Source organism: Lygodium microphyllum, chromosome 24, assembly GCF_053477565.2.
Source record: "Lygodium microphyllum isolate KBCC chromosome 24, Lygodium_microphyllum_v1.1.10, whole genome shotgun sequence".
Classification (NCBI taxonomy): Eukaryota; Viridiplantae; Streptophyta; class Polypodiopsida; order Schizaeales; family Lygodiaceae; genus Lygodium; species Lygodium microphyllum.
Genome location: NC_141158.1, coordinates 134,030,757 through 134,055,616, shown reverse-complemented (window position 1 = coordinate 134,055,616; position 24,860 = coordinate 134,030,757). Strand labels below are relative to the sequence as shown.

Here is a 24,860-nt window from a genome sequence, read left to right as displayed (position 1 = left end):
GCCAACGCCACAAATAGGCACCAAAACAATGTCACCAACACTGGACTGAACCCTCAAAAGGGTATAGATCTTGCACCAAATCACCTCATGGAGTCATATGACTACAAGCTCCACTATCAACCAGCCAAGGCCTCTCAGTAGATGAGGCAACCACTGAAGAAGGCTCCTCAACAATGAACATTGACTCATGGATAACCACTTAGGTAGAGATAGAAGGCTCACGTGCATTAGCATCATCCTTTACTCCCAGATGAAGGTGAGGGTACTTCTTCCAACATTTCTCCTCTGAATGTGTCCCCTTCCCACAATATGGGCATTTAGGCTTCTCCAAATCGGAGTCAAAGCCTAAAATACTCTCGTGACTTTTAGCCTTTGACTTCCCTTTCCTCGTCATCTCCCCTCCCAAATCTGCAATACTGGCTAGCTATCTCTTTGGTGCACTTGTCATGCTCCAAAACAAGCGGAGCAAGCTCTTCCCATAGAGGCTTCTCACAAGTCCTCAATGTAAGAAGAATGGTACAGAAGACATCAAACTAGGGAGATGGCGGCTGAGTCAAAAAGAATCATGGCCATATCCTCAAAAAAATCATCCTCCCAAGGGACGCAAGCATATTCCTCATGTCCTCCAACTTGTTGATATCCTTCATGGAAGGAAGATCATCATTGACGAGCATCCGTAATTTCTTCTTGAGAGTAATCCAATAGGCAAATGTCTTTTGATGTTACAAAGAAGCAAGCTTTGTCACACTTACCGCTGCTTTCCACAACCTCTGCGCATGCACTAGGACAGAATCCTGTAAGCTCGTAAAGAGGAAAGATGGGGCTCTAGAGTTGAGCTAATTCCATAAGGCTACACGAGATCTATCAATGATTCACAATGGGATCCTCCGCTGGATGGGGAATAGGGTGGGCAACAAACTCCCAAAGATCGAAGGTATCAAGGATACACTCCACCTTACACGACCAAAACGAGTAGTTGAAACCATCAAGCCAATCTTCTTTGAGTAAAGAAGGGAGTACATGCACCTGTATAGAGGGTGCCATGGAAGGCATATGAAGGCCAATACAACGGACCTTATGTGAAACACGAAGAGAACGGAGAGGACAAGAATCCCATACAGATGGGCTAGGTGACCTTTGATCTTCGCATAAACTAGTACGAAAATCTCTCCATCTCTCAGAGAAAGGAATAGAGACCTCGTCCTCTCAGTCAGCAAAAAATTAGTGACGAGATCTTCGATACCTTGCAAGACACCTACAAAAAATCTCCGTTTTGGCGGTAGACATCCCCAAAACAGGAGAAAATGGCGACAAGATCACAAGAAAGTCAATGTGAGGGTCCGCCTAGGGAAAATAGACTGTCGCCTATACAAGGACTATGTGTGTTTGCTAAGGAGAGTTGTCGTCTGACCAAAGAACACTGTGTTTGCAGCAAAAGACTATTGCCTGACTGAGGAAGCCTATCGCCTCTAGCAAGAGAGGAAGTGAGCAACAAAACAAGTACCTAGCACAAGAAAAGCAGACGCCTCCAAGTCGAATGCTGTGTTTTCAGCAAAATGATGATATGGCAAGGTCACCTGGCAATCTCACGTGGTCTTCTCTACGAGAAGACAACTCTATCTCTCTCTTAGGCAATGATACCATGCGAGTGCACAATGGAAGAAGAAACTCGAACACAAATGAAGAGAGAGAGACAGTCTGCAAAAAAAAGAAAAAAAGAAACCTGCACTGAACAAGGAACAAATGTTGAATATAGAACAAGAACTGACTGATCAATCCTTGCACCCAGCCCACAACGTTAGTACGGGCACCTGATCAAGTTGACGATGACAACAACACCGAAGACGGAGGAAGATGACGGATTCTGGAAGTGCACCTGCCAAGGAGAGAAGATGATGATCTATATGACTGCCAAGTGGGAAATGGCTATAAATAGCCAAAAATCCAAAAAAATGGCTGACCTAAAATCTGGGGCCAAAAATATCTCTGACCGGCATATAATGCTGATAAAAATGCCAAAAATGCTCAAAAAAATCCCAAAAAAGGGTAGCCAATGCCTGGCAGGTGAGGCAAGCTGAAGAATACAAAAACTACCCTGAGAAATGCACATAAAATCCCGACTGGAGGAGAAAATGCATTGAAATGCAATAAAGTAAGTGCTCTAGAATGAGCTTTCTCCTCTGTCAGAACAAGTGATAGACACATCAAAGCTTCTAAAGTCCTCGTCTGACTCAAATTGAGGCTCACTGGCAGGATGACAAGGCATGACAAACATGATTGCTAACACGCTCTACGTTTCAAAGAACACCCATACTTACAAGGACACATAATGTGAACACAAATCCCAGCTTAAGGGTGCAATCCACAACCTCGCGATTATGACTCCAAGCTTTAACTCTGAAGCTATCACCTTTGGGAGATTTTGAAGTGTAATTAGATGTGTCCAAAACAACTACTAGCATACCTAAGAAAAAAATTTCCACAAAATCTTGAAAGAAATTTTTACCCTTTGCAAGTAGCACCTTAATAGCAATTCAAGTATAGACCACATTCATAGTTAGGATTTTGTCCCGTTGTCAAAACAAAACCCTATTCTAACACAAGTTCAAATACTCTTCATATGTAAAAACAGCATACTATCGGGGACAAAGATGAAGACGAAGACGGAGACAAAGATGAGGGTAAAGAATTGCCATTCCTTGTCACCATGAAGGGGGCTCTCACATGAAGACAAGACTAGGATGCTATAAGGACAAGATGCAACTTAGATGGGAAGCTAGAAAATGAGCATCCCATAATACTATCAAAAACAGCAAATAATATTCAAGCAACCTTGTACAATGCAGGTTTGCAAGTAAAAGCCCTTTGAACACTTCTATCATCCAAAACTCATGAAACAAAACACAAAGCCAAGCACAAAGTGACTATCAAAAAATTGCCACCATAGGTTCAATTTTAGCCAGATTATATCAAATTATTGGATCGAGCTCAGTTCAACATGGGCCGCAGATTCTTAACCAAGATCAATCTCAATTGATAGGTAATCATGGCAATCAAACTCAATTAAAATAGGAATAGTCTGAAGAAAATTGAACTTGGCTGCAAGGCACAAGACAAGGGTGGCAATAACCACTCGTCATCACAAGAAATTTTGCCTTACGGATATATGATATAAAGAACTAGGCAATCTCTTACCAAGTTCTTGAATCTCAATGAGAACCAAAAAAGGAAACAAATATTTTCACAAGAGAATTCTCCACACGAGCTTTACCACAACTTAATTTTCTACTTTAACCTTCACATTCCAACTTGAAAAAAAATGGAGGAGAAGCACCATTGATTGGGACTCTCCACTACAGCTGCAAAAAGCCGCCCGTGAGATTATTTTCACCCCAAGTATCAAGTTGGTTGGGCCACCAACCACCAATGCTATGTCTCTCACATTTCACCTTATCCATTCAAAGGGGAAAGGAGGAATGAGAGCAAACAAGCATTTACAGTAGGCTAGCCAAACGATTCTCCCATTTTAATATATACAAGTTCAGTAAGGCTCAAAGGTTGAGTTAGATTATGTTAAAGGAAAAGGCCTTTGCTTGGTGGAAGTATCTCCATCAAAAGCCTACATTCCGTAATGTCTTCCAAACAATGTTCATGATGGAGATGGGGAGCAAAACCATTGGAAACTTTTGATCCAAAATCCAAGACCTATGCACAAATGCAAGACCTTGGATCATTCCCAAGTAGTATCTTACATCCTTCATCTTTTTGGTCTTCCAAGAGTCAACCACAGTGATATTCTTAGATTTCACTTGATGACATCCACTAAGTGCCAAGAATTAGAATACCTTGGCTTCGAGGATGGGGATGGTACTATAAGAGATTCATCTTGAAGAAACTAGATCCTCTTCAAGATAAAGAAAAACGGAACCTTCATTGCAACTTTAAGTCTATCAACCCAAAAGGACTACCAAAAGAAACATATTGAAGCAAAACCAACTTTACCAAAAGGAAAACTTGGCTTTGAATGATTTCAATTGGAGCATTTCAAAGGCCAAGCTCCATATACGAAATCAGTAATGACCTTATGAAAGACCTTAGTACACATGGAGTTATCAAATGATCATTCTTTTGAAATTGGCAATGGCATTAGCAAAGACTAAGGTATTATCAAATGCTAGAATTATCAAGGAATTATTTCTTTGTTTTGCTGATATTTTTCATAGTGATGAGAGTAGTTGCTAAGGTTATAAACAAAGCAAGCCTCAATATGGACCACATAATCTCACAGTTTTCCATTTGAAATGTGAGGAACTCCTATTAGGTTTTGTTCAAATCTAGTCAGCCATAAATCTAGTTTTCTCTCATGCAATACAAAAACTCTTAGCATCCCAATGGCAAAGTGACCATAAGTCAGTGGTACATTATGCAAAAGAAAGGCAGCTAGATCTTTGGTCGTAAAAAGTTATACACCCAGATACCCTAGGATTTGGCATCTGCTAATGCTACTAGTCGCACACTAAAACCAATGCTTTGTAGGGCATTGATATTAGTGTGAAACGTTGAGGAAGTTAAGTAGAGGTGCCACCAAAATGAGTGAATATGGACAACTAAACTCAAATAATAAACTTCAATTGTAACATTGAATCTAAATTTCAGCATCCCTAGCTCTTGATATTTGAGGCATTGATAGTGAGGGATAAAGGCACAAGGCAAGGGCAGGTCAAGGCCAAGTCCATTCTAAGACCTTGCAAGACTTTATTTGCACTTTACAATGAAGTTTTCCCAAGTGAAAAGTGAAAATTTCAGTTAATTGGAAGTTTGCACCTTATAATTAGACATTCTGCCCAATGAGCAGCTTACCTATGCAAGCAACCCATGTGGATCAGCTCTTGGGCATCTTTGAGCCTCAAGGGCTCATTTGCTATTATTCTACCTCATCTCTCTCCTTTCAGCTTTCATAATTTGCTTGCAGCAAAAATTGTCGGTTTTAGCTACGAAGAGCATATTTGCAGCATTCATGAGAGTTAGGCCAGCAGCCTATATTCTCAACTTGGCTTGGGGAATCGACTACGGAGCTCCAGAACTCCATTACCAGCAGGTATAGCTGTTGTCTTTTAGCTAAATCTCTTCGGGTCGGGTTAGAAAAGCACAACAGCCCAAAATCTCCTCCTCAAGATCTCAATCAATCCACTTTTGGACACTTAATTGGAGAGAAATTGTGTATCTCACAATTCTGTCATGAAAAAACCCTTTGTCTGTGAGAGGAATAATGCATGGGTTCATGGGAACTACGCAAGACAGATATCTAAGCAAGCGCTCCATGAATTCGAGTTTAATCATTGGCTTTCATTTCTAGGGTTTGGCAGGCTGAAGTCTTCGAGTAGACATCTGAAAAGTTGATAGTTGGTAAGAGATTAACAATGAAGACAACAATGTCCATGCGCACCATTGGATCAGTTGTGTCACAAGAAACTACTAGAAATCCAATCCATTGTAACTAATTCAGAGGCCTTTCTAGATTCTAAATACCCAAAGGGTCAGCAAGCATTGGGGCTAACATGTGTCGCATGTGTCAGGAGCCCTCTAGCTCCAGTAGTGTGGAATTCAATGGTTAAATTTACTCTTTTGTTTAATAATGTCCATTGACCTTTGGGTGTTCAAAGACTGGTTTCATGGTTCCATTGTTGTGACATCAACATCTTTCTTAAGGAGGTGCACTTGTGATCATCTCAAAGAGCAAACATGTCACGAGATCATAAAACCTTGAAATATCAGTTGTTGCCAAAGGCAAAAGTTGTAATAAGTTATATTTGATAGGTACTAGGTGGTACTTAGTGTTAGATTTTGGCCTAGACCAATTTGTTGGCCACTAATATCAATGGTTATTGGTTGGTGGAACTTTTTTTTGGGCTTTTTAATATTTAATATTTTAAAAATTAATTTAATAAGCTAAATAATGCTGAAAAATGAGATTAGAAAGCCTTCACTTGGCAAACCTTACCTACACAAGTGGGAAAAACGTTTTTGGGAACTAGTGGAAGTCTATTCCAACCATTGTGAGAGAGAAGGAGGTTGTTAGAGAGCAAGGAGAGGTTGTTGATATGATTTGGAACCACCAAGGACTAGTCCTATTGTAGGTGATAGCAATTTGGAGCCTTCCAAGTGCAAATGCTATTGATATGAAATCTCTGTTGTTTGTACCAAAACCAGCCACCACATGGGCAAAAATGCAGAAATTTACTAAGTTTTGTACAAATCTCCAAAATTTCAAGTCCAAATTGTATAAAAGTCAGCCAATCAGACCCACCTGAGCAAAACTTTGCCAATACATGAAAAGCCCTAAATTTCTGGGATCCAATGTAAAGAAATTTTGCTCAAAGGAGCAAAATTTTGACTAATTTGGCAAAATTCCCAAATTAATTGAGGTCACCACACGCAATGTCTACAATTCCTGACTTCAAAATCACTGACGAGCATAAGCAATGTCAAATCTAGGAGAAGCCCCAATTTTTCGGGCCAGATTTGCGTAGATTTGGAAACTGTGCTTCCACGCATGAACCCCATCAGAGAAATGGGATAAAATTGATTTTTTTAAACTGATTTTTTAGAAAAAAAAATGAAGGGGAGGGGGATCTGTTGACCTGCAGTCCCATCGCGTCGCAACTGACACCATGCCTATCGCTAGGTCATCTGCCGCTCGTCACCTGCCCGTCATTGCCTACAAGTCGTCGCCAGCCCGTGACCAACACGCATGGTCGCTCCCTGCACGCATGGTCTGCTACCTGCCATCAGCCCACGACACGCCACTTGTCGTGCGCCCGGCGGTTATCCATCACCACACCAAGTCATCTGAACTACTATTTGCGCTGATCCACGCTCGCCTGTTGGAGCCTTGGTGGAGACTGGTCACATTGGTCAACAGTGTGGTCGCCCAACTCCAATCTGGTCACGAACTCCAGTGGAAGCTCTGATACCAGTTGTTGGGGAGCTCAACTGAGAGTGATGAAAGTTCGAGTGAGAGTGAGAGTGTGACGGCTAGAGAGAAAAAGAGAGCAAAATCAAGTACGATTCAGTAAGAGTGTACCAACAATTGTGTTGGTACACAAAGAATAAAATGTATTTATACTTGGGGCACGTAAGGGTGCATTCACGTATACAATGTGCGTGTACTATACACGTGGGTTATACCGGACCTTTATCCCAACAAGCCATTAGGCAACCGACATGCACCCTTTGTCTGATGCCCTGGCCTCTTTAGGGTGGGGGGCCTTGGGATTAAAGTAGGCTTGAGTTTTTTTTCCAATCCCTTCTTGGTTTCAATTTTGAGCCTAAGAGGGGGTATTGAGCTAAAAATGCATTACAAACTAATTATATATTTAAAACACCCTCAAAACATGTCAATTAAAAAAAGTTTAACTAAACAATACATGGTCCTAGAGAGTTTCTATGTCCCATAAACAAAACCCTAATTTGGGAGGATCCTTCTATATCTATAAAGAGACAAGTTGCCCACCATTCACGCATCCTTGTCTTGTAAGTTTCGGCCATCAGCCTTCTTCCACTAGCTATCCAACCCCCGACAATTGCTACTACGTGGTCTACAGTTGTCATCTAGCCTCCCACCGTTGGCAATGATCAACTGCCATCGTCTTCAAGCAGTTACATTGTTGCCTTTACCAACTCCAGTCCCACAAACTATTGTATTCTAGTATCTAACCTACTACCCTTTCATTTCTAGCACCAACTTGATTTGACTTTGCATCTACAAGCTACAACAAGTCACTTTTGTGTTTTCAATACTTTTCTTCATCAGCCTCTGCTCCAACTAGTGGTTACTACACTCGGGATCTGTCTCCGGTAAACGACACAATCAATCTCCCTCAGCCCATTCCCATAAGAGCTAGTGGCTATTGGACAACTTTGCCTTCAACATTCTATACATTCTCACATTCCTTTATAGTATTGATTCTGTAATGGGGACGTGAAATATTGAGATGCTTTAATCTTGCTAGTAACATTTGATTAAGTTATTAATCAAATGTGCAAGGTTGTTTAGCACATGTGATGCACATGACAGTTATTTCATGGAAATGGGCCAAGGACCCCGAGGATGCAGTGGGTGTTAAAGACAAAAGTTGTGTTAAGTTATGCCAACTGGGTTTTGGTGGTTAGTTGGTGCCAAGTTGGACCCTAGGACAATTGTTTGGCCATTAAGTGTTAGTGGTGACACTAGGGGCTAGTCTAAGGGTCAACAGAGGTTGGGAACCACTCCAAGTTGCAAATGGCCTAACCAATTTCATTACAGATAGGCATGTTTAATTTTAGGCAGGGTCAAAAGGATTGAAATTATTTTTCAGAATTAATTAATTCTGAAAAATTAATTTAATGGCTGAAAATGCATTAGGAATGCTGCCACTTGGCAAAACTTTCCCATGTAACTAGGAAGAACTCTATTGGAGGGTGGTGGAAGCTGAATTGCAGCCATTCGGAGCTTGGTAGAGGGAGAGGAGGTGATCAGATTTGGCTCTAAGAGGCAACGACGACTGACCGCGCACCGCGACAAGACAGGGGGCAACAGGATTTCTCTTCCGCCTCAAGAGAGGCAGCGGTAGAAAAGGAGGGCTCGCCAACCAAGCTAGTGTTTTACCACCCTTTTAAAGCTGTTGGTGCAATCAGATTTGTCATCAGAGCTACGAATCAAAAGATACATTTCAGCTGATTTTCTCTCTTTCTACAACATCCTCTCATCTCCTCCAATCTATGCTCAAGAATTCTCAACAATTCTCAGCCATTGGTAGCAGAGTACAGCCAAATTTGGTGGACAACAAAGAGTTTACTGCTGTAAACCCTAAATTACAGTAGTAATCAGGGTTTAGCAGCCACCTTGGGACCCGTGCCATCAGTCAAAGGCATTGTACACTGAAATCAGCACCAGAAATTTGTGGAATTGTGAGGATTTCAAATGCAAGCCCATCTATTGTGAATTTGGGACAACATTTGACCAATTGGGGTTCCATTAGAGCAAGTCCTGGGTGAAAACCAAGGGGCACTTTGCCCGAATGCTTTGCTGATTATTGGAACAACAAGGGGCTTTTGAATCAGCCAAGGAGATTGTGAAATCTTTGCTTGTAATTTATCCATCAGCAATTGAAATTAAAGAAATACCAAAAGGGGCACAAGTTTTGGAGCCAACAAGGTGTCCATTGTCCAAGTTTATGAAGGTAAAGTGAGCATTTCAATTTATGTTCATTTGCTGATTGCTGTAATTAAGTGCTTAATCAGGTTAAACCACCCTATCCGAGAAGGAAGGCTAGTTACATGGTTCCATTGCCGGGATAATCACTCAATCTCTTGATTTGGTGAGCCCGAGGCACCTAATTGCAAGCCAAAGCTTTGTGCTAGTGCTGATTTTTGTGCTCAGCTGAGAAATTACAGCAACATGTCTTCATATAATGAGATGGAGTGAAGCAGTGATAATGCTTCTCAGTATGGACATTCTCATGGAAATGAAGGAAATGCAATGCCTAATGTTGGACAAGGCTCTCATGATGGACAACAAGCTGAAAATGTTGCTGTTGGGCAAGATGTAGGGCCTTTCGAGCCGTCATGAGGTAGATGACCAACAAAGTGAAGAGGAATTTGATGACCAGTTCAAGAATCAGATGAGGACAGCGGCAAATCTCTTTGCTCTCAGTATGGACATTCTCATGGGAATGAAGGAAATGCAATGCCTAATGTTGGACAAGGCTCTCATGATGGACAACAAGCTGAAAATGTTGCTGTTGGGCAAGATGTAGGGCCTTTCGAGCCATCATGAGGTAGATGACCAGCAAAGTGAAGAGGAATTTGATGACCAGTTCAAGAATCAGATGAGGACAGCGGCAAATCTCTTTGCTGAATTGGCAAAGGATCCTCAGTTCACCCGATTTTTGAATGCTCCGAAGAAGGACAGCAAGGGCAAGAAAAAGAAGTCAACTTCTACACCTTCGGGACAGCAAGGTGCACTGAAGGTAGTGCCAAATCCTTCACTTGAAACTCCTAAAGAGGCCAATGAAGCTAAACAGTTGATACCTATGGGGCAAGGAATACAAATGCAAGGCTATTATGGAAGTGCCAATCCAATGGATTTTGGACAGCCGGGCATGCATGCTATGATGGGGCAACCAGGATACTTTGGTGGTAGCACGATTTTTCATGCAATGGTTGGCCAAGGGCCACATACGGGAATGCATGGCACAAATCCCTATGGTATGCAGCAGCCAATGCATGGTGTGCAAGGCCCATTGTTTTCGGGTATGGCTGGAAATGTGTAAAACCCTATGTATGGTAGCATTGGCTTGATGCCTGGGACACAAAGTGGAATGTTTGGCAATGCATCTGCACCCCCGAATGCTTATGGGGGTCAAGGAATGACTGCTCGTCATCCAAATGCTTCATTTGGACTTGGTCATGATGTAAATACAGCAAATGCACCCTTTTTGCAATAGCCAATGTATGACAACTTGACTCCCAAAGGGGAAGCAAAAGACTATGATGAGGGCGGAAAAGCAATGAAGTTTGAGTCCTTCAGTGATGCACAAGATAAGCTGAAAGCTTTGACTTTCATTCCGCAGTTTGATGCAGCCTATTCAGGGGGAAACTTCACCGAATCCTCTAAGATTCGAAAGGCAACCACTTTCTTGAAGGGCAATGCATTGCAGTGGTGGTCCACGCTCTTGATACAAGGTAGAGCACCGTCAACATGGATACAATTCAAGCAAATGTTTGCATCGAATTGGTTGACTAGTACCTTTGAGGTGGACATCATGACAGCTTGGAACAAGCTTGATGCAAAGAAATGCAAGAATTTAGAGCAATACAATAAGAAGTTTTGGGATGCATTGCTGCCCGTCACTTCTTATCATGCCGTACCCCTTCATGAGCAAGTGGAAAAATATGTATGTGGGCTGCCCAAAGGAATTAGGGATTTTTGCATAAAATCCACCGTGTCTAGGATGTCTCAGCTCATAGAGACTGTTGCTACAGCCGATGCTTTGCTGCATGGAAAGGATTCGGGTTTCCAAGAGAGCGGGGAGAAGCCGAATAAAAAGTTGTTTAAGGCTGAGAAAAGGGGCATATCTGAAAACCAGCCTGAAAAGAGGCCAAAACAGCAAAGAAAGGGCTTGAAAACCTTGGCACAACATAGGGAATTGATGGCTGCAAATAAATGCTTTATTTGTGAACAGGAGGGTCATATTGCCAAGAACTGTCCCAATAGGCAGCAAGCTACCAAATCAAAAAATCAAGGAGATCTTAAGGGTAAAAGGCCAAAAACATCAATGGGATTGGTGCCCAATGTTGTTAGTGATCAACCCAATGATGATGCTACTGAGTTGTGCAGAGCATGGGGCAAAATTAGGAATCAACATGCGTTGATCTTCTTTGATAATGGCGCACGAGCCAACTTCATCTCTACTGACATGGCAGCCTGTTTAGGCGTCAAAGAGGATGAGATGGGAGCCATGGGGGAAGTTGGAATGGCATGTAAGAGTCATGCAGAACCTGTCACACCACTCATTGGAAAGCTTCGGTTACACATACAAGGATATGTGGACAACGAAGAGTTTCACATTGCTCCACTTGAGGGTTGTGATATGTTGCTCGGTATGCCATGGTGCCATCGTATGCATGCAGTGATAGATTCATATGCAAAAGAGATCACTATTCAACATAAGGAAAAGACACTCACACTTGATGTAAAGTTGAAAGGGGAATCTGTCCCTGTTGTATCAGCTGCTATTTCTAAAGTAATGAAAAATCATCTTTTAGGGTATTTAGTTTTTGCTAAGGATAAGGATGATAGTGAGAATGTTGGAAATATGTCTAAATTAGAGAAGGATCGCATGTCATTTCTGAAAATGTATGCTGATTGCTTCTCTCAGTCACTTCCAAGGCAGCTACCACCTGAAAGGCCCGAAGATCATGGCATAGACCTTAGCCCTGGAAGTAGCCCTCCTAATAAACCACCCTATAGAGTCAGTGCAGCCCAACAGGAGAGGATTATGAGTCAGGTAAATGAGCTGTTAGAAAAAGGGTTGATTCAGCCCAGCTTATCTCCTTTCTGTTCTCCAGTGCTTTTGGTGCAGAAAAAGGATGGTTCATGGCGTATGTGCATTGACTATCGTGCTCAAAACAAGATCACGATAAAGAACCGCTTTCCGATCCCTCGGATCGATGATGTTATGGATAGATTGCAAGGGGCAACAATATTCAACCGTATAGATTTAAAAAGTGGGTATCATCAGACACGCATTAGACCGGAGGATGTGTCTAAGACAGCTTTCAGGATATCTTTTGGGTTATATGAATTTCTTGTCATGCCTTTTGGACTTACGAATGCTCTTGCCACTTTTAATCGGATGATAGATCGCATCTTTCGGCCACATAGAGCATTTGTGGGGACTTTCTTTGATGACATAATTGTCTATTCAAAGAATGAGACGGAGCATAGAAAGCACTTGGACATTGTTTTCAATGAGCTACGTAAGCATAGACTGGTTATCAATGACAAGAAGAGTGAATTCTTTTTGCATGAAATCCACTTCTTGGGACTTATTGCATCAGCGGATGATATTTGTATGGACCCTACTAAGATTGAAGCAATACGTTCATGGCCAGCTTTGAAGAATGTTCATGAGATCCGCAGCTTCTTGGGTTTATGTTCTTACTATAGGAAGGATGTACGCGAGTTTGCTGAAATTGCATCTCCATTGTATGCTTTGCAAAAGAAAGATGAACCATTTAGATGGACAGCAATGGAAATTTCAGCATTTGAAAAGTTAAAGGAAAAGATCACTTCAGATCTTGTGCTTGTGTTGCTTGATCTAAGGAAGTCATTTGTGGTTCAGTGTGATGCATGTGGTAACAACGTTGGGACTGTCCTTATGCAAGATGGCCGAGTTGTGGCTTATGAGAGCCAAATTCTCCACGGTGCAGAGAGGAATTTACAGGTTTATAAGAAAGAGCTCTTGGCTGTAATTCATACACTGTCTACGTGAAAACATTATTTATTGAGGGCTGATTTTACAGTGCAGACAGACCATCAGACTTTGAGGTACTTTCTGACGCAAACAAAGTTGTCCAGAGAAGCATATGAGATGGGCAAATTTTCTCTCTATGTTTCATTTTCAGATTATACATATTGATGGTAAAAAGAATGTTGTGGTTTATGCACTGTCACGTAAGCCACAAATTTTAGCCATCACTATGGTTTATCACATTGAGTTGGATACCGTAAAAGAGCAATATGCTGCTAATTCGGACTTTGCTAATGTTTATGATCAGCTTTGCAATGGCCAAAGGTATGAGCATTTTATGCTAAGAGATGGATTTCTGATGATGCATGGACAACTGTGTGTCACAAAGCAGTTGAGACCTAGAGTGTGTTAGATATGATCAATGCCCCACCCTCATTAGGTACTACCAATGATCCATGGTGCTCAAAGTTGTAAGGCCCCCATTATGAGGAGAAGCCAAGTGTGAGCCCGGACATTGGTGGAGTCCTGACTTGTATATCAGATGAGGTCTATGTGACCGGATGGCAAAAAGGTGACCATTGTGGGTCTAATCTTTGGGTTAGACGGAGTGGTTAAGTTGGTAGCAACTCGAGGCACATTGCATTGAGTTGCGTGGTAAGGGAGTTAAAAGGGGCCCCTATTGTGGGGTCCGGGGGCCGCGGAAGCGGCCCCTGGCTGGGGGGTCCCAGGGGGGCCAGCGGCCCCCCTGGCGGGGGTCCGGGGGCAGCGCCCCCGGCCCGATGGTAAAGGGAATATTCCCTGGAATATTCCCTGGCCGACTAGTGGAGGCTCATATGGTAGGTCGGTCAGCAGGCCGACCTAACGACCTTCGCGGGCTATAAAAGCTAAACCCCTTCGCAGCCATCTCACACTCATCTTTCACCCAGTCAGAGTTGTTGTTCCAGCTAGCCTTAAGCTCTTCACCTATCTTCTGTCTAGATCGCCATCTAAGCTTCATTCATTGGAAGCGCACGGGTGGACAGAGCCATCTTTGTATCAGTTGTTTGGAGTTAAAGAATTTTACTGATTCTCCTCTTATCTGTTGTGTACTCTCTATCTCTTTCTCAGATTCTGTTCGCTGCGCCGTGTAATATTTTACATGGTATCAGAGCCCAGGGGGCTCTAGAGATCGGAGAGAGTGCAAGAGGCAAAGGCTTCAACAGCAAAGAGAAACGATGTCGACTCCGGGAAGCAGTTCTGGCGCATCAGGAAGCGGTGCAGGAGGTGGTGCTGCTGTACCGGCTATTCAAACACTGAGGATTCGTCCACCAACCTTCAGCGAAGGCAAGTTAGATGGTACAAACTACACCTTGTGGAAGTTCAAAATTACTACTATCCTTGATTCTTATGAGCTTCTGGAGACTGTGCTGGGGACTGACGCAGAACCACAGCCTACCCCCGACCCATCAAATCCTAGTGTGATGATTCCTCCGAATGCAGATCTTCTACGAGCTTGGAAACGAAGGAATGCAGATGCATTGTGTGCCTTAGTTACAAGCTGTTCTGACAGTGTTTTGACTCTGATTCAGCATACAACCAAAGCGTCAGAGGCTTGGAATGTACTAAGGAGTCAGTATGAAACACGAAACCAAACAAGGATTCAAAACTTGGAGAATCAACTAGCAGCGGAGAAGTTTGCTGAAGGAGAGACGGTTGAAGCATTCATCACTCGGATTAAGAATCTGCGCGACCAGATGGCTGGCGCTGGGATACAAAAGACTAGCGAAGAGCTAGCTCGGAGGTGTCTTCGGATTTGTCCACAAAAGTTTGATGGACTAGTAACTGCCCTTAATACTCAGGTGAGACCTCAAGCTTTGACTTTTGAGGAGTTTTGTGCATTATTAATGGAGGAGGAGTTGAGGCTGAAAGCCCGAGAAGGAAGCAACAATGGAGATGCTGCATTCTCTGCCAATGCAAAAGGCAAAGGTGTTTCCTCCACCAAAAATGATGGTGACAAAAAGAAAAAGGGCGGCAAGAAGAAGTTTCAAGGAGAGTGCTTCTACTGTAAGAAGAAAGGACATGCAATTGCAGATTGTCGTGTCAAGAAGGCAGATGAAAAGAATGGTACCCTTAAAACTAAAGGGAAAGAGACAGCCAATACGGCTGAAGCAGAGTTGGAATTATTCATGGCGACCATTGAGGAAGTGTGCTCCTCGGCGCAAGAAGAATCTACCACTGACTCTTGGGTGTTGGATAGTGGGGCCTCCCGTCACATGACCAACAAGAAAGGTCTATACAGTTCTATGCAGCCTCTACAAGAATCCATCACTGTGACGGTTGGAAATGATGCTAAATGCCCTGCTGCGGGCACAGGTACTATTTCTTTTGTTGCTGCAAATGGTGAAGTCAAAAAGCTTTCAAATGTGTTGTATGTTCCCGAAATCAGAAGAAATCTCTTATCAGTTGCTGCCATAACTGATCTTGGTCATGAAGTAAGGTTCAAGAAGACAGGTGCAGAAATTATTGATAGTGCTGGCACAATTGTTGGCAAAGGAGAAAGGAGGAACAACCTGTATGAGCTAAGTGCTCTTACAGCCACCGCTGGAGTGGGCACAAGTAAGCTTTGGCATGAAAGGTTTGGACACATCGGATTTGCAGTATTGAAGGAGATGCAAAAGCAAGGTATGGTTGCTCACCTACCTACAATAACTGAATTGAAGGAACCATGTGAAGCTTGTATGATGGGCAAGCAACAGAGAAAGGCATTTCCACAAGAAAGCAAGAATAGAGCACATGCTCCTCTAGAGTTGGTGCATGCTGACTTGTGTGGTAAGATGCCTACACAGGCCTTGGGGGGATCTTCTTATTTTATGTTGATTGTCGACGACTACAGTAGGAAGATGTGGGTGTACTTCCTTCGTGATAAGGCTCAAGCTTTTGGTAAGTTTAAAGAATGGCTAATACTTGTTGAGAATGAAACAGGGAAAAGTGTGAAGAAATTTAGAACAGATGGTGGTGGTGAGTTCAACTCAAAGGAGTTTGAAGGCTTTTGCAAGAGCAAAGGGATCAAGCGTCAATTGACGACGCCTCACACACCTCAGCAGAATGGTGTTGTGGAACGCAGGAATCGTACCATTGTGGAGATGGCAAGATGCATGCTAAAGGGCAAGGGATTGCCTAACCATTTTTGGGCTGAAGCTGTTAATACTGCAGTCTACATTCTAAATCGGAGCTACACAAAGGCTCTCAAGGGAAAAACACCTCATGAGGCTTACACTGGTAAGAAACCATCTGTTTCACATTTCAGAATTTTTGGATGTGAATGTTATGCACATGTTCCAGATGAGAAGAGAAACAAGTTACAACCAAAAAGCAGAAAATGTATCTTCTTGGGTTATAGTGATGAGCAAAAGGCTTACAAGTTATATGACCAAGAGGCAAAGAAGATCATCGCGAGCCGTGATGTGGTGTTCAAGGAGGAGCCGCATACAGTGGAGGAGGAGAAGGCAAGGTCTTCCACTTTATCATCAAGCGAAGAAGTAGTCCACTATGAACCTGTCCCGAGAGCTATCCCTATCCTTAAGGAGGAGGAAGCATCATCTTCAGATGATGAGGAAAAAGTTCACCAACCTGACATCACCCCACCGGAAAAGCCATTGCCGCGCTGGGTGAAGCAGCTCTATGACCACAATAATCCTATGCCTGCATCTGTTGAGGAGAAGGCAGACGGACCAAGGAGGTCTCAGAGAATAGAGGAGCAAAGGAGGGCTTCTGCTCACATAGTCAACATGGCCTTGATGGTTGAGATTATGAGAGAAGTAAAGGAGCCAACTGACTTAGAAGAAGCACTTGCAGATCCATCATGGAAGGCTGCTATGCAGGCGGAGTATGACAGCATAATGAAGAATGACACTTGGGTGCTAGTGGATCGGCCAGCAAAGCGGAAGATTATTGGCACCAAGTGGATCTGGAAGGTAAAGTACAAGGCTGATGGTACCTTAGAAAAGTACAAAGCTAGACTGGTTGCCCAAGGATTTTCACAAGTTGAAGGGTTTGATTTTCAAGAGTCATTTGCCCCAACTGCCAGAATGACCACTATTCGCACGGTACTTGCAGTGGCTGCCCACAAGAAGTGGCCAGTGTACCAAATGGATGTTAAGTCAGCGTTCTTAAATGGTGACCTCAAGGAGGAGGTGTACGTGGCTCAGCCACCAGGGTTTGAGGCCCCCCATTCTGAGAACAAAGTGTGTAAACTGAAGAAGGCATTGTATGGGCTGAAACAAGCCCCCAGAGCATGGTACCAGCGGATAGATAGGTTCTTTTTAAACCTAAACTTCAAAAGATGTGCCTCAGATGCTAACTTGTATGTTTACAGGGATGGTAAAAAGTCTGTAGTGATTGTCCTATATGTGGACGACCTTCTTATTACAGGTGACTATGAAGATATGATCAACCAAACTCGAAAGGCTTTGAGTTTTGAGTTTGAAATGACAGACTTGGGCTTGCTGCACTATTGTTTGGGGATTGAAGTCTGGCAAGAGCCAGGAAAGATCTTCATCTCTCAGAAGAAGTATGCATGGGAGATCTTGAAGGCATTTGGCATGACCGAGTGCAAGGAGATAGCTACACCTATGGAGGTGAATGTAAAGTTATCCGTTGAGGATACATCAGCACTAGCAGACATTGGGAGGTATAGGAGGTTGGTCGGCAGTCTAATCTACTTGTGTAACACCAGACCAGATATCAGTTTTGCTGTTGGTGTTTTGAGCAGGTTCTCAAACAAACCTCATGAGAGTCATTGGAAGGCTGGGATGCGGGTGCTCAGATACTTGAAGAAAACTCTTGACTATGGTATCACATACAGTTTCGGAACTTCTCTTGTGGGGAACTGTGACTCAGATTGGGCAGGAGACATTGATTCCAGGAAGTCAGTTTCTGGTTATTGTTTCTCTTTGGGTTCAGGAATTTTCTCTTGGATTAGTAAGAAGCAACCAACAGTGGCATTGTCTTCTACCGAAGCAGAGTACAAGGCAGCTTGTTTTGCTGCATGTGAGGCCGTATGGTTGAGAAGGATTCTATGGCATATGGGAGTGCAGGATGAAGAACCAACTGTGCTGAGATGTGACAATCAGAGTTGCATCGCCATTGCCAAAAATCCAGTGTTTCATGCACGCACCAAACATATAGAGATCCAGTATCACTATGTGCGTGATTTGATGGAGGATGGGATAGTGGAATTGGTCTACTGTCCAACAGAGGAGAATGGAGCAGATATCTTCACCAAAGCACTTACGAAGGATCTGCTTCAAGTTCATCTTCAGAGACTCGGCATTGGGCCGAGGAGATAGTTCACCTATGGGTGGACATTGAGGGGGGGTGTTAGATATGATCAATGCCCCACCCTCATTAGGTACTACCAATGATCCATGGTGCTCAAAGTTGTAAGGCCCCCATTATGAGGAGAAGCCAAGTGTGAGCCCGGACATTGGTGGAGTCCTGACTTGTATATCAGATGAGGTCTATGTGACCGGATGGCAAAAAGGTGACCATTGTGGGTCTAATCTTTGGGTTAGACGGAGTGGTTAAGTTGGTAGCAACTCGAGGCACATTGCATTGAGTTGCGTGGTAAGGGAGTTAAAAGGGGCCCCTATTGTGGGGTTCGGGGGCCGCGGAAGCGGCCCCTGGCTGGGGGGTCCCAGGGGGGCCAGCGGCCCCCCTGGCGGGGGTCCGGGGGCAGCGCCCCCGGCCCGATGGTAAAGGGAATATTCCCTGGAATATTCCCTGGCCGACTAGTGGAGGCTCATATGGTAGGTCGGTCAGCAGGCCGACCTAACGACCTTCGCGGGCTATAAAAGCTAAACCCCTTCGCAGCCATCTCACACTCATCTTTCACCCAGTCAGAGTTGTTGTTCCAGCTAGCCTTAAGCTCTTCACCTATCTTCTGTCTAGATCGCCATCTAAGCTTCATTCATTGGAAGCGCACGGGTGGACAGAGCCATCTTTGTATCAGTTGTTTGGAGTTAAAGAATTTTACTGATTCTCCTCTTATCTGTTGTGTACTCTCTATCTCTTTCTCAGATTCTGTTCGCTGCGCCGTGTAATATTTTACAGAGTGATCATTGACAGTCATGCTTCTCCGTATGCAGGACACAGAGGTATTGATGCCAAAATCAAGGCAGTGGAGCATTTCTTTTATTGGACAGCTTTGAGGCATGAAGTAGAGCAATATGTTAGGGCATGCATCATATGTCAGAAGGTAAAGCATGATAGGCAAAAGATGCCGGGCTTATTGCAGCCCTTGCCTATTCCAGATAGGCCTTGGCAGAGCATTGCCATGGACTTTATCTTTGAGCTTCCTAGGACACCTACACGGAATGATGGGATATGGACTATTATTTGCAAGTTTAGCAAACAAGCCCATTTCATTCCGATGAGGAAGAAGATAAAGGCTAATCATATGGCACGATTATTTATGCAGCACATTTTCAAGTATCATAGTATACCTGAGTCGATCATCAATGATCGAGACCCTCAAATGACCAGTCTATTCTGGAAGGGATTGTTTGAGAATACGGGTACCACGTTGAAATTCTCATCATCCTTCCATGCGCAGACAAATGGTCAGTCTGAGGAAGCAAATTCCACAATGTTGGATCTTTTGAGGTGCTATGTTTCAGACCACAAGACACAATGGAAGTAGTATTTGCCATTGGTTGAGTCTGCATATAACAATACAGTGCATAGTTCCATTGGCAAGGCTCCATTTGAGGTGGTTGAGGGTGGCAAGAAGGTTCCACCTATTTTGCACACTAAGGATAAGATCTTTGAGGCTAATCGCTTTGTGGAAAGCTTGGATGCAGCCTATGCATAAATAAAGTATGCACTTCAGAGATCACAAGACAAGCAAAAGTGGGCAATTGATCGCCATAGACATACTTTGCAGTTTGCAGAGGGCGATTATGTATTGCTGCGTCTCGAAAAGGCAAGGCTGAAAAGATGAAGGGAAGAGAGAGGTTGTATCCGAAGTTAAGCATGAGATACTATGGGCCCTTTCAAGTATTGGAAAAGATTAGCGATGTTGCATATTGGCTGAAATTACCTTCACATTGGCAGATACACAATGTCTTTCATGTCAGTTTGTTGAGACCTTTTCGTGGTGATGTGCCAAAAGATGTATCTGCTGAAATTCAGCCAGAGGTTGAGGAACTAGATGAGATTTTGGTACCCGAGCAAATTTTGGAGCATTAGTAAAGGAAGGTCAGAGGTAAAGTTTCCACAAGATATTTGAAGTTTCAAAACTATTCACCAATGGATGCAAAATGGATGGAAGAGGATGACTTGACAGATCATCCTCAGTTGTAGGAACTTTATCTTGATGCCTTTCAGTTAGAGTCGACTTTGGATCGGGCTTACTCAGGTTCAATAGAGCGGGGGTCGGGAGCATTGCTTGATGCTCAAGGGGGAGGTAGCACTTCCACTCCACCGGTTTTGAATAGCTCTCATATGTAGTGGATCTTGGATGTATTCAGCATGCATCCAAGGTACTGTGTTGACAGTTTGTTTGCCATGAGGTCACTACTCGGTGTACTAGTCACTGTGAGATACATGTATATGAGTATGGTTGTCACCGCGGCTCTGAGACTATACTTATGCATGAGTTTTTGGACCAGTTTGGCATGAGTTTTTGCCTCAGTTTTCTGATTAGTTTTTTATCAGTTTGAGAACCATTTATGATCACTTTGGGATCAATTTTGCATCAGTTTTTGCATCAATTTCTAATCAGTTTTTCTTACCATCAGCCTGTGATCAGTTTCAAGTCACATTTGCAGCCATTTGTGATCAATTCTCATATCAGTCCATGATCAGTTTATGATCAGGTCATGCTCGATTTTTAATGATTTACAGCTGATTCCATGGAGAGTCGCATGTAAACGAATGTCATTGACACTTTCAGCCATGGTTTATGCTGAGAATATGCTTTACTGCGGTTTTGAAGTCAGAACGGTTGAGAAACATGAGTTATAGATACATCCAATGGTTTCTAGCAATAGTTTTGGACTGTTTTTCAATTTTCTATTATGTTTTGCTGGCTGGAAATTTTCAATGAGTTTTGCACATATGCAACGGTTCAACAACAATGGCCAATGTTGTAATGATTGTCATACAAATTGAAATTCCAGTGCAATATACTTTTGCTTTGGCCCAATGCAGTGCAATCGAGGACAATTGCAAGGTTAACAAGGGAAAGGTCTGTCACAGGGACGTGAAATTTTGAGATGCTTTAATCTTACTAGTAACATTTGATTAAGTTATTAATCAAATGTGCAAGGTTCTTTAGCACATGTGATGCACATGACAGTTATTTCATGGGAATGGGCCGAGGACCCCGAGGATGCAGTGGGTGTTAAAGGCAAAAGTTGTGTTAAGTTATGCCAACTGAGTTTTGGTGGTCAGTTGGTGCCAAGTTGGCTACCCTAGGACAATTGTTTGGCCATTAAGTGTCAGTGGTGACACTAGGGACTAGCATTAATTAATTAATTGATGCTAGTCTAAGGGTCAACAGAGATTGGAAACCACTCCAAGTTGCAAATGGCCTAACCAATTTCATTAGAGATAGACATGTTTAATTTTAGGCAGGGTAAAAAGGACTGAAATTAATTTTCAGAATTAATTAATTCTGAAAAATTAATTTAATGGCTGAAAATGCATTAGAAAGGTTGCCACTTGGCAAAACTTTCCCATGCAACTAGGGAGAACACTATTGGAGGGTCGTGGAAGCTGAATTGCAACCATTCGGAGCTTGGTAGAGAGAGAGGAGGTGATCAAATTTGGCTCTAACAGGCAACAAAGACTGATCGCGCACCACGACAGGACAGGGGGCAGCAAGATTTCTCTTCCGCCTCAAGAGAGGCGGCAGTAGAAAAGGAGGGCTCGCCAACAAAGCTAGTGTTTTACCCCCCTTTTAAAGCTATTGGTGCCATCAGATTTGTCATCAGAGCTACGAATCAAAAGATACATTTCAGCTGATTTTCTCTCTTTCTACAGCATCCTCTCATCTCCTCCAATCTATGCTGAAGTGTTCTCAGCAATTCTCAGCCATTGGTAGCAGAGTACAGCCAAATTTGGTGGACAACAAAGAGTTTACTGCTGTAAACCCTAAATAACAGTAGTAATTAGGATTTAGCAACCACCTTGGGACCTGTGCCATCAGTCAAAGGCATTGTACACTGAAATCAACACCAAAAATTTGTGGAATTGTGAGGATTTCAAATGCCAACCCATCTATTGTGAATTTGGGGTAGCATTTGACCAATTGGGGTTTCATTAGAGCAAGTCCTGGGTGAAAATCAAGGGACAATTTGCCCGAATGCTTTGCTAATTATTGGAATAGAAAGGGGCTTTTGAATCAGCCAAGGAGATCATGAAATCTCGTCTTGTAATTTATCCATCAGCAATTGAAATTTAAAAAATACCGAAAGGGGTGCCAGTTTTGGGACCAACAAGGTGTCCACTGTCCAAGTTTATAAAGATAAAGTGAGCATTTCAATTTATGTTCATTTGTTGATTGTTGTAATTAAGTGCTTAATCAGGTTAAACCACCCTATCCGAGAAGGAAGGCTGGTTACAGATTCATTCACTTTAAAGCTCTATTTTTTCTCTGTGCTTTGTGTTGTACATTTTGCATTTAGGATTTACATTTATTGTGTTACTATTCAAGTTTTTATTTTAACCATGTTCAGTCATTCTTTGTTTTCTCTATGCAAACCCTAACACATCTATACAACCTAATGCAAGAAATGCAATGGAGCAATATGCAACTAATGTGAACAAATGAGCATGTAACTCATTCTCAAGAACCAATGTAAATACAAGATACTCATGAAGTAGATGCAAGGTTTACAATATAGTTGGTAAGTACTATTGTTACATTGCAAAAGTTAATTTCATAACCTTACTTTGTCAAATCCCAATAACAAAGAAAAAAGATTTTGTTGTCATTCTACACAACCAAGCAAGCCTCACCTGCATTCATCTCAATCAAAGGCATCAAATGCACTCCCACTAATGATGCCAAGCGTCCAAGGAAGACCATTCCAAAAATTTGTTATTCCACAAGGGCAAAACATACATTCTACCTCTTATGGACAACAAACCAATTCCTTTGTCATCTACAAATCCACATTATTTTGGGGTGCTTTAGTGTTTTAAGCTATGAATGCAAATACAACTCACAAAAGCTGGCATGCCAAATACAATTGCTTTTCAGCCACTTATGCAAGGTGTTCAAGGGAATTCTAAAAGAGATTGCAGCCTGAAATGCAGAATGGCATGTATGGTAACATGGGCAAGTGGCCAAAAATGCAAACCAGAATGTTTGATCGATTGAGAGGCCCTGCAAGGCAAATGACTGATGGAACAATGGCATCACTTGGGCCACAAATTTTCCAGTAAACTAGTGTATGATAAATTGACACCTTGGGTCAACATCAAAGATTACAAAAGCCATGGGGCAACTGTCCAATTTGAAACCTTCAATAGGCTAAAGGCTTGGCCTTGATTCAACAGTTTGATATAGCCTATTCTGGGAGCAAGTCAAGGCACCAACGAAGTGGGTACACTTTAAACACATTTTGTCTACTCACATTTCTTGTAATCTGGTCATCTCCTGGTTGTAAGCTCCCTCAGAGTTTGACAGAGGTAGAGGAGCCCTTAACAACCTTTAGTGCGTTTGCATTTTCATTTCCAACTTTGTCAGTCATTTTATAGTTATGTTCACAACTCCAGGGCTGAGTGCATTTCAGTTTTGCAAGCCACTCTCCTAGCCTATTAAAAACTTGCCAAGATCTGTCATGCTGCAGGGAAAAACCTGCCCTTTCCTTTCTCCCTGTCGCTCACTCTTGTGTGATCACTATTTCCTTAGCTCCATTTTGGTTTTGCAAAAAGGCTCCACAATGGCGACTGTAGTTCAAGCGTCTCACATCATACGAAGACTCTGACATGCGTGAGTTAAAACCATTTTCAAAAGAACCTTAGGCAGAACTCATTGTTCATTGACAATGTGAGAAAAACCCCTTTCAAAACGGACCTGATTGTTACCCTACTTGCTTTTGCCGAAAAGGTTGAACGCGTCCCTGAGAGAGGAAGCTTTGGCAGCTTCAATTTGGGCTCTGAGGGCCGCCACGTCCTCTGGGGATGGGGGCGTCTCGTTGCTCTCGATAGAACGCCGAACCTCTTGCGCGCTTAGGCCCATCACTAACACTCTGTCAACAACAGTAGCAGCAGACATCACCAAAAAAATTTTAACTAATTCTCAAATAAAAATGGAAACACGAATCCCTGCAGCCCGTTGGCCTATGTCTTCTTTCTTTTTGCTTTTGGGTCTTTAGAGAAAAAGGAGAAGGATCATGTAACGACCCAGTTGCGACGACCAAGACGCGTAACAAGAGCACGGGCCGTGGCGTCGTCTTCGACATCGCTGGCCTGCAGTAATTTAGTCTCAGCGGACAGGCGCACTCACGGACGGGGAGGCATAGAGAGGGAGCTTTAGAGGGGGGAGTGCGTGTGCGTGTTTGTGTATATCGATATCTATATCTATATCTATACTAGTCTACAACTAAACCTTATTTCGGATCTGCAAGGGCTAGTCACCAAACCTCACAACATCTTATATGGCACATGATAAAATTACCTTGACGAAACTAGGTTGACACATTCACCTAAGTAAAGGGGTATGAAGTTCCATATGCAATTCTTGCATGTTTATTATATAGAAGTTTTACTTATGGTGTTTAGACATGTGACGTGTTTTAAAGCGAAGTGCGTTTATAGATAAGATTTAGTGTTATTAAAATACATGGAGAATCT

At 42.8% G+C, this 24,860-nt stretch overlaps 2 protein-coding genes across 5 annotated transcripts in view; one reads left to right on the top strand and one right to left on the bottom strand.

Annotated features, from left to right (window-relative positions):
• LOC148015680 (uncharacterized) overlaps nucleotides 1-24,592 on the bottom strand; it is a 35,187-nt gene extending 10,595 nt beyond the window's left edge. The window contains exons 1-3 of one of the 4 annotated variants that reach the window (XM_087665921.1): nucleotides 24,411-24,592; nucleotides 24,098-24,256; nucleotides 23,437-23,954 (exon numbers count right to left, since the gene is read on the bottom strand). In XM_087665921.1, coding sequence (XP_087522047.1) covers nucleotides 23,888-23,954; nucleotides 24,098-24,256; nucleotides 24,411-24,469 — 285 coding nt within the window. In that variant the 5' untranslated portion in view covers nucleotides 24,470-24,592 and the 3' untranslated portion in view covers nucleotides 23,437-23,887. Of the gene's footprint in view, nucleotides 1-23,436; nucleotides 23,989-24,097; nucleotides 24,257-24,410 lie in introns of those variants that run through there. The other 3 variants (XM_087665923.1, XM_087665922.1, XM_087665920.1) reach the window with 3 other exon arrangements.
• On the top strand, nucleotides 10,491-13,037 carry LOC148015681 (uncharacterized). Its single transcript, XM_087666051.1, has 2 exons — nucleotides 10,491-12,305; nucleotides 12,888-13,037. Exons 1-2 carry the CDS (start codon nucleotides 10,491-10,493, stop codon nucleotides 13,035-13,037), a joined length of 1,965 nt encoding a protein of 654 aa, XP_087522177.1.
• Nucleotides 24,593-24,860: the final 268 nt, after the last annotated feature.

Bases quoted from the DNA above. Each gene is read 5' to 3' on its own strand.
- LOC148015681 (XM_087666051.1), top strand. From the start codon at position 10,491: ATGTATGACAACTTGACTCCCAAAGGGGAAGCAAAAGACTATGATGAG. The intron at 12,306-12,887 runs GTGTCTAAGACA...TTTGTGGTTCAG, and splicing joins CACGCATTAGACCGGAGGAT to TGTGATGCATGTGGTAACAA.